The 9,758-nt window shown below is 31.7% G+C and overlaps 1 protein-coding gene across 1 annotated transcript; it reads left to right on the top strand.

The window, feature by feature from the left end:
- On the top strand, nucleotides 1-6,801 carry Pask (PAS domain containing serine/threonine kinase). The gene is made up of 20 exons (XM_077439913.1): nucleotides 1-78; nucleotides 323-413; nucleotides 1,035-1,120; nucleotides 1,196-1,356; nucleotides 1,441-1,592; nucleotides 1,672-1,968; nucleotides 2,049-2,360; nucleotides 2,440-2,665; nucleotides 2,744-3,520; nucleotides 3,592-3,780; nucleotides 3,850-3,989; nucleotides 4,065-4,185; nucleotides 4,260-4,441; nucleotides 4,515-4,655; nucleotides 5,290-5,489; nucleotides 5,568-5,701; nucleotides 5,785-5,922; nucleotides 6,005-6,169; nucleotides 6,286-6,428; nucleotides 6,504-6,801. The coding sequence occupies exons 1-20, from the start codon at nucleotides 65-67 to the stop codon at nucleotides 6,654-6,656; spliced, it is 3,822 nt and encodes a 1,273-aa protein (XP_077296039.1). The 5' UTR covers nucleotides 1-64; the 3' UTR covers nucleotides 6,657-6,801.
- The last annotated feature ends 2,957 nt before the right edge of the window (nucleotides 6,802-9,758 follow it).

Here is a 9,758-nt window from a genome sequence, read left to right as displayed (position 1 = left end):
AGCCGGTGCATCCGATTTGAATTGTTGTGTCTTCTCTTTGCTGGCTGCCAGCGGCCTCCCGAACATGTCTGGAGACAGGTAATTCACAAACAGTATAATAGAATCCTAGAAATAAGACAAATCCAAGAATCTTAAGATCCGGGAACTTCACATGGACGATTATTGTGCAACGCTTTGTTTTGCCGCCACACGGTCCACGGTATTGATTGAGCCAGGAGTCTTGCGCACACAAATAAATACTCCTATGCGACGCTTTTGACAGTTGACGTAGTGGTCGGGTGTGACAACAAACTCGATGTGATCCTTACCGTGTCTGTTGCAGTTCCTTGACGGTGCCTACGCCCCTGCGACGCCGCCCCCTCCGGAGAATTCAAAACAATTTCTCTCCAGGACATCTCGATAAAATACCGATTGTACGTATTGTGTTCATCACAAACAATGCATTGTATACAGTTTTTGCAAGCCTATTTCACCCTTTTGCAAATGAAATTCACCCTTTTGCAAATGAAATTAACCCTTTTGCAAATGAAATTCATCCTTTACAAAAATTGTATTTAAAAATAAAGAAACCGAATTAAACAATATGTGCTTTTTATGTATTTTAGTTTAAACTTACATTTATATTTGTACATACATACATATTTATTTAGATGGTGCAAATATTATTTTTATTTTCAATTTTTCAAATTTTATTCTGCTAATCAATTTAATACATACATAATTCAGGAAATATGGTTATTAAAAGTATGTTGGACGTTCCAAGCTCGATGGCTTTATATTATAATTATAATTTTAATTTTAACTTTTGGTTTCTTTATTTTTTAATACGATTTTTGAAAAGGATGAATTTCATTTGCAAAAGGGTTAATTTCATTTGCAAAAGGATGAATTTCATTTGCAAAAGGATGAATTTCATTTGCAAAAGGGTGAATTTCATTTGAAAAAGGGTGAAATAGGCTTGCAAAAACTGTACAATTCAGATACATACATATATAAAAATTAATGCAATAGTAATAATCGTTTTCATATTTTAGTGTCGTTCTAAACCTGAAGATGAATTTGGTTTGAAAAGGAAATATCTTAACTCGCCGTCCACCTATTTATCTCCACATAGGCAGAAGTAATCATGAATTGTTTTGAACTAATTTATATTATTATAAATTTTATTCGATTTTCTTTATTTTATTTTTTTTAGGCAAAGAAGAAATCTTCATAATGTATCGAATTTTGATTCTATGTATGAAGATTCTTTTCGGGGAAACCAAAGCTTTCCCCGTATAAAAACTTCGTTCAAAACTAAAATGGAAACTGACTTTCTCAATAACAAACAGAAACAAGTCATGGAATTTGTACGAGGTATTCCATACTAATTATTTGTCCAAATTCTTCCATATTCATATATAGTTTTAAATCATTCTGAATTTTTTACTTTGATTGCAGTGGATGGTCCGAATGGAGTTCGATTCAATTCATCCTTAACTTCTCTCAGCGAATCACCATTGCCCAGCGGCTCAAGTTTACCTATCGAAAGATCTTCACAAGGCATCAATCCAAACAAAGCAGTTTTCACTATCGATTCTAAAACTTCCCAAGTATACATTTAATTTACCCAACATTTTATATCGATTAAGTTTGCAAATAATATTAAACTAGTATGTATGTATTTTGTAGATTTTGATCGTCAACAGTAGAGCATGCTCCCTTCTCGGCTATTCATCGTCTGAACTTTGCGCTCTACAATTAGATCAACTTTTGCGTACTCGACCACCTGGTGGCGTGCCGGCTGCCGCCATGCAAGAAGGGAGTTTAAATACTGACGATGGTACCCTCATTCTCATGAGTGGAAAAGTCGTTGAAATGCTCACAGGAAACGGTAGTCTTATTGTCGTTTCTTTGTGGATACGACAATTGGAACCCAATGGTCCATGCTTGGCGATTGCCGAACCAGTACATATCAAACAGTCTGTGGTAATTATACAACGATTGCTTGGAAATTTAAATAAATTTAAGTTTCAAATTAATTTATTTACATACATACTACATTCCAGCTATATGTAGATATCGAAACGGGATTAACAACTGGGTGTGATAATGAAGAAGCAGCATTGATGTTTCAATGCGATCATTCTGACCATCTTATCGGTTTACATATATCAACATTAATACCGTCAATTGCTATGCCCAAAAGAGATTCATCAGAAATATCGAAACAAATCGCTAAACAAAAAGCTGCCGGAAGAACATTTGACGGAAGTACGTTCCCCTTATGTTTATGGATTAAACACCACGACTTTGCTGACAATAAAAATAATACTGGAGAAACTCATGAAGTTAAACGCTACCTCGACATCATAATACGAGTCAGTATACTTTATATTTTTGTACTAACCTGGATAATAATTTATTTTAAAAAAATGTTTTTTTTTTTATTTTAATTAGGTTTATCACAATGTTAGTGGATTATTGGTAGTAAACGATGATGGGATAATAACGTCATGTAATCATCATTTTACTATGCTAACTTTTGGAAAAACGCATAATGAAGTTATCGGTAAACCAGTCACAACAATTATAACAGATTTTTGTCACGAATCACGTCTAATTCATACCTCAACATGTCGAAGTAGAAATATTACCATATCACCTGTTCCGAATGACAACTCAGGTATACATAATTTTACTAAATAAATAACATGTTTTTTCAACATTATCATTATATGTATGTATTTTTTTTTTATTTTAGATTCTGATACAGATCCTATTGAAGATGGCATGAGCCACAAGTCTTCAGCTAGTCAAAGCGGACGACAGTCACAAGTTTCTCAAGTTACAAGAGATAAATCTTCCAGCGCATTATGCTTAGACAAATCGTCTAGTTTCCAAAACCTGTATAAAACTCACACTCCTACACCGACGCAAGACATGGTCTCTAGCATCAGTACTACGGAGCAACGTCTCGACGCTGATAATTCTTTAATTCCCGATGTCACCTCTGGCATGTCTAATATGTCAATGGACGATGATTGTTACAATTTAAGTATATCAAAATCGCGATCTGAAAATATCCTTGGTTCCGACAACAGAGAAAATAATCTAAACCTGGCCAACAAGTACAACGACAACAAATCCGCAGATAAATCTGATTCCGTATATTTTACAACTAGAAAATCAGTCGATTACAGCGTAAACGGTGGACAGAGATCCAAAGCTAGCGATACAAATTTGAAATTGAATTTCGAGGGTTCGAAATGTTTCAACAAAATGACGTCGATGAAATCAATCGTATGTCATCTCGACAGAAGCAATATGTCTCTCGATTTGTGCGATTCTAATGAAACGAGCGCTGATTTTCTAACGCCCATAAATGAAATGCCGGTGTCGAGCACCGGTGAAGTACTATTAAACGATTTACATGTGCTTTCAGACAGAGCTTTTCCCATAAAATGTGCAGACAACGTTTTAAAGAATGAATTCAAATACTCCGATGCTCTCACAGGCAGTCCAATCAAGTCAAATGATCGTTAGTGTATATCAATATACATATATCGACCAATTTCATTTTTGATTTTACTTAAACATTAACCATTTCAGGAGACTGGCAGTCAAACATACCAGGCCTGAACAGAAACCATGTTTTAACTTCTACACCACAAGCTATTAGACAAACATCAGCTCGTATATCAACGGGACCATGTCACGCCCTTCACCCTCTTCATCATCAACTTCAGAAAGATGCCACATACAAAGGAATTGTGTTACATAAAGATGGAACTGAACTCAGTAAATAACTTATTTTTTGTGCTGAATTTTTATCTTTCTTATATCTTAATCTACCTATAAATATTTTAGGTGTTGTTTATACCGTATCGGAAGTCACATTGCGAGGCGGTGGAGATGTTCTATGCGTATGGGTTGCTGTTACGGGTCCTGACTCTGGAACATTGAATGCATCAAGTATTAATTCAACTGCAGACAGTTCAATTTCAATTGTGATTTATTTTTCAATAATTTTATTAATATGCACTTGTTTTAAACATTGTAAAATTCGATTGAATTGGTTTTAGGTTCATAAACAAGGTAGTCACAATGTAAGCAGACCTTTATCCATATCGTTGCTCAGTCAATGTGGTGAGGAACAGACTTCTGGAGAATACAACAAGAACTATGTCACTCTTAAGCAAATTGGTATATTATTTTATTATAATTTAACATATTTATATTTTTTGGCTTTTGCATTAATTGAATTTTCTCTTAATTAGGCAAAGGGGCATATGGGTGTGTAAAAATGGCATATCGTAGATCCGATCGCTTGCTTGTAATTGCTAAGTTTATTTTAAAAGAAAAGGTCAATCAACAGTTTTGGGTTGACGGTAAAGAAGAAAACGGTAGAAAAGTACCACTTGAAGCGAGTTTACTTCAATCTTTGAAACACCCCAATATTGTAATATTATTATTATTTTTTATTTATATAAATATTATGTATGTGATGAAATAACATGTATTAACATTTCCAGGTGACAGTTTTAGATTTATATGAAAATGAAAAATATTTCCAAATGATTATGGAAAAGCATGGCTCGGGGATGGACCTCTTTGAATTCATCGAGCGTTGGCCTAAATTAGATGAACCCCTTGCTTGTTATATTTTTAAGCAAGTATGTATATGTTACAGTCGAAGTGTATTTTCAGTTGAAATATATTCCAACTGGCGTTTTAGATCATTCATATTCTAATACAATTCAACTAGTAAATTACATATATCTCTAAAAGCGCAAATAAACTTTCAACAAAGTGCATCAGTTGTAATACATATAACAGATTGACAGCTCCGATGTTTTTACGAATGCTTTAGAATTCAATAATGCGATAATATTTGCTAGATATTATGAATAAAGGTAATGAGTAGCGTATTACGATAACTCTAAGAATGTGTTCAAAACAAAAATGTAAATTTACTAGTCGAGTGACGTTTTCACGAAAACCTAGCCTCCCCATCTAACCTAGTACCAAATTATAGTTGAACTGTATTTTCAGTTGTGATATATTTTGACCAGCTGGAATGTAATTCGCAATTTGAATATTACTTACGTGGGTTAGACGGAATATATTCCAACAAGTCAAAATATATTACAACTGAAAATACACTTCAACTTTAATGGTAGGTGATACCAGGTTAGAATGGAATATATTACAACTGAAAGGTACACTTCAGCTGTAAACACTTAAAATATATTATTAATAAATTGTTATTTTATTGTTATATGTAATGTAATAATTGTCGATTTCAAGATTGGACAGGCTGTTGAATATCTCCATTCTCTGTCTATATTACACAGAGATATCAAAGATGAAAATGTCATAATCGACAATAAATTTCATGTGAAATTAATCGACTTCGGTTCAGCAACTTTCCGACATGACAATATTTTGTTTTCCACATTTTACGGCACCACAGAGTATTGTAGTCCCGAAGTACTAGCAGGAAATAAGTTATTATCTTCAATTGAATTTATTTTCCTATACATCATTCTACTGAATATAAATTAATACGCTGTTTATGCTGGTAGATATGCTGGTCCAGAATTGGAAATGTGGTCGATGGGAATAACGCTTTATATTTTAATATTCTTTGAAAATCCTTTCATGGATATAGAAGATACTATTAGAGCTCTGCTTGTTTTTCCAAAATTAATTACAAATGGTATACGATAACGACATAATGAAAATAAATGTCCTGAAATTATAGTTTAAAATGTTAATGTTTTATTTATTTTTTTCTTACAGATTTAGAACAACTATTGAGATGGATGCTAAATAAAAATCCAGAGGAAAGGTGTACCATTTCTCAATTGATGAATCATACTTGGTTGAATCAAATAGTACCGATATCCAACTACAACTTTTCAGATATTATAGATTGCGGTAGTGTTTCAAACTAAAAGTTTAATTACATGCCGATGGAATGTAAAAAGTAAACATTTTCTTTGTGTATGTCCATATATAGAACCGTATGAAGCAGCTCCAGAAGTATACTATTCCGGTTGGGGATGCTCTGGATCTCCATTGTCAGGTGAAGAAGATGCTCCGTCTCTTACTTCCCGCTCGGCAACTGCTAGTCATACTGACCCTCCAGCACACATGCACGTTTTACCCACTGATGCTCGTACAGGTATTATTCTAAAACGCATATTTACATACTCTATTTTTATATCATCGTATATGTACTTAATCGATGCACTTGCATATTTAAATGTTCCTTCACTGTTTTCTCGCTTTCATTTGTAGGCACTATATTGTTACATGATGGCATAGGAAAGCAAGAGATCAAAAAAGATAACATTAAAAGACGATCCTTAATTCAGGGAAACGCTATTTCGAATGACAAAGAAGCACAATCGGATAATTACAGTTTGAGATCATCTGCTGAAGTATGTTTCGTGTGAATTTCATCTTTTCTTATAAAACTTCATTCTTGTTAATAAACATACATGAAATTTTTCTAGATACTAGATATTTCAAAACCAATATCTGATGCTGGTTTTACTGATCTTAGTTCTGACGCTACTGGTCGATCCGCATGCGAATTTGAGCGTGATGCAGATGATCCATATGATTGCAACAGTTGGGACGAGTGTGATCAGGAGAGTCTTTCGTAATTCTCTTTCGATAACTATTGATAATACCAGTTGTTCATACTTCTTGTTCAATTTTACTGCAACGTTGAATTTTTTTTTTATTTATTACTAAAATGAAGTTTCTTATTTATTCAATTGTACCTTTTCAGAATTAAATTAACAATATAAAAAATACCAATGAAATTAATTTAGTATAACGTAAGCTTTTAGTAATAAGTTCATACTGTGATATGATTTGTAGTAGACAAGTCAGATTTATTATTTGAACTCTCCATTTTATTTTTAAAAATCTTAAACTTAAATTATTATATTTTTCAATGTGTACAACTTATTTGTGTGAATATTTGATGAAAAATAACTTTTTTATGATGTTAAAAATTTTCCCAAAGTAGGCAATAAGTTTTAGAAAATAATAGTCAAATGAATCGATGTCAGTATTAATCAAAAATTGTTTAAATCTATTTTTAAAACTAAAGCAGTTTAAAACTTGTTAAACGATCCTAAAATAATTAAATCGTGTCTCGTTTTTATTTATTTTTAAAATAATTTTTGAGTATTAAATTAATAATTTATATTTAATTAAATAAATAAGTTAAAAGTTAGTAAAAACTTATTTTGTGTGTAAAAATTAAACTATAATACATATATATACGAAACAACCATAAACTGCTTATATTTTGTAAAAAATAATTTGCATACAGGGTGTTCGAAAAAATAATAGATATTAGTCGGAAGGATATTAGCCTTGCACCCCTGTGAAGCGTAGTGCCTTACAGCCATTGATATGATAATTTTAAAACATTTGTTGCCTGAAAATGCTGCCAACCCCTGATTTAGACATTCAAACAGCACTATTTTCCAAAAACAAAAAATCACAATGTAGAAACTTTGTACAGCAACTAAATTTGTCATTTCAATTATTCGATTATACCAAATTGTTATATTGTGCAAACGTGTTATTCACGTCTAATTACCACCTTCAATAAATCAATAGTTTAATTCAAACCTATACAGTATATTCTTCTTATTTGTATACTTTACAGTACACATTCACTCAGCCAGGTTTGTATGAAATTATGTCGACTTGTTTTTGCAGTGTCAAACCGATAAATATTAAATAATTATTCTATATCTACATATGGTCAAACCACATTGAAGAAATGGATGAAACTATCTCGTGAGAAAAACGATAAATGAAAACGTTTATTTTTATTTTTTCCAACACTAAAAATTACCTGTAAACTGATATTTAAACAAAAAATTTCCGAATTGTCAGAAAATGAAAATTATGGTAAGTTTAGACTCCCTAAAATTTACCTATTTGTGGATATCAGTTTTGAGCAGCACAAAAACTAACAAAATGACTAAACCGCGCAAATTGGTAAAGTTTCAAAACTATCACAAGAATGTAGGGATTTAAGCTGAAATACAAAGGAGCCTTGTAAAAATGGCTTCTAATTATAAGATAGAAGTTTAGAAAACATTTTCCTGTCATAATATGTGATGATTATTATGAAAGTGGAATGAGTTGTAATTTAATAATTAATCAAAAATAATCTTTAATTTCATTTAATCTAATATATAATTTCAAAAGAGATTTTGCAAGGTTTAATATAACTATGTAAGGTTTGGATGGTGGAATCAAGAAAAAACCTGTTATATGTATATTGTTAGCTATTAATATTTCCTCTTGAAAAATTAATTTAATTATTTTTTCTATTTACATATATGTAGGTAGTTTTGACTTATAATATACGCGATGAAATTATTTCATTGGGTCTATCGCTAGTTATTCAATAAGAATGACATCAAACAATTATCTAATTCCAATTGCACAATAAAATAAATGGTTTATAATACCACTGAATGAACGTTAAATGAATCATTTTTTGGGTCAAAATTCGTTCCGAGAGTATCTGTCGGAAACTACCTACAAATTCTATATGAAATGGTTACACGACAATTGGTGCAAGTCCAAAAGGTTCAACGACAAAATGTACCCGAAAATTAGTGCACTGACAAAATGTACCCGCGACAAAATGTCCACGGAAATAATGTTGAAGCGACAAAATGTTCAAAAATCCAAAATTTTCCTATTTTAATGGAAAAAGTAACTTTTTATTGTATTATATGTTATATATCTATCGATGTATATGGTACTTTTTATCGTATAGATCGCGGATGTTATTAAATTAGTATAAGTTACAGGTGTTCTCAACCGCACCAACATATTCTTATTTAAATTGAACAATTACATTTTAAGTGAATGTCATTGTGACTCATTGAATATCATTTTAAGATGTCATTGAATTAATTTAAATGTTAGGGGCTCTTAGCCGTATCCAATATTTACTTATTTAAATTGAAAACAAAAAACTTTCTAAGCGTATTAACTGCAGATTACATTGAATTAGTTTATATGTCAGGGCTTCTCAACCGTCTCCAAAATTTTCTTTATTTCAAATGAAAAATTTCCTTTTTTTCGTATACATACATTTATACTAATTTAATAACGCCCGCGATCTATACGAAAAAAAGTAAATTATTCATTTGAAATAAAGAAAATTTTGGAGACGGTTGAGAAGCCCTGACATATAAACTAATTCAATGTAATCTGCAGTTAATACGCTTAGAAAGTTTTTTGTTTTCAATTTAAATAAGTAAATATTGGATACGGCTAAGAGCCCCTAACATTTAAACTAATTCAATGACATCTTAAAATGATATTTAATGAGTCACAATGACATTCGCTTAAAATGTAATTGTTCAATTTAAATAAGAATATGTTGGTGCGGTTGAGAACACCTGTAATTTATACTAATTTAATAACATCCGCGATCTATACGATAAAAAGTACCATATACATCAATAAATATATAACATATAATACAATAAAAAGTTACTTTTTCCATTAAAATAAGAAAATTTAGGATTTTTGAACATTTTGTCGCGGGTACATTTTGTCAGTGCACTCATTTTCGGGTACATTTTGTCGTTGAACCTTTTGGACTTGGACCAATTGTCGCGTCCCCGTGTCGGGTGTAGATATCGGTAGTGTGGACGTAGCCAATATGAGCAAAGCCGCTTTTTAACTAGAAACAATGTAGCCAACCGAAAAATGCC

The sequence above is a fragment of the Arctopsyche grandis genome, chromosome 10 (genome assembly GCF_051622035.1).
Source record: "Arctopsyche grandis isolate Sample6627 chromosome 10, ASM5162203v2, whole genome shotgun sequence".
Classification (NCBI taxonomy): Eukaryota; Metazoa; Arthropoda; class Insecta; order Trichoptera; family Hydropsychidae; genus Arctopsyche; species Arctopsyche grandis.
The sequence above is the reverse complement of the archived record's forward strand: the minus strand, read 5'-3'. Positions and strand labels throughout refer to the sequence as shown.

What these genes read in the sequence shown, in the direction of transcription:
- Pask (XM_077439913.1), top strand. An exon ending in ATCTCGATAAAATACCGATT is followed by an intron (nt 414 to 1,034) that starts GTACGTATTGTG and finishes TTCATATTTTAG; the next exon opens with TGTCGTTCTAAACCTGAAGA. An exon ending in TAAAGATGGAACTGAACTCA is followed by an intron (nt 3,781 to 3,849) that starts GTAAATAACTTA and finishes TAAATATTTTAG; the next exon opens with GTGTTGTTTATACCGTATCG.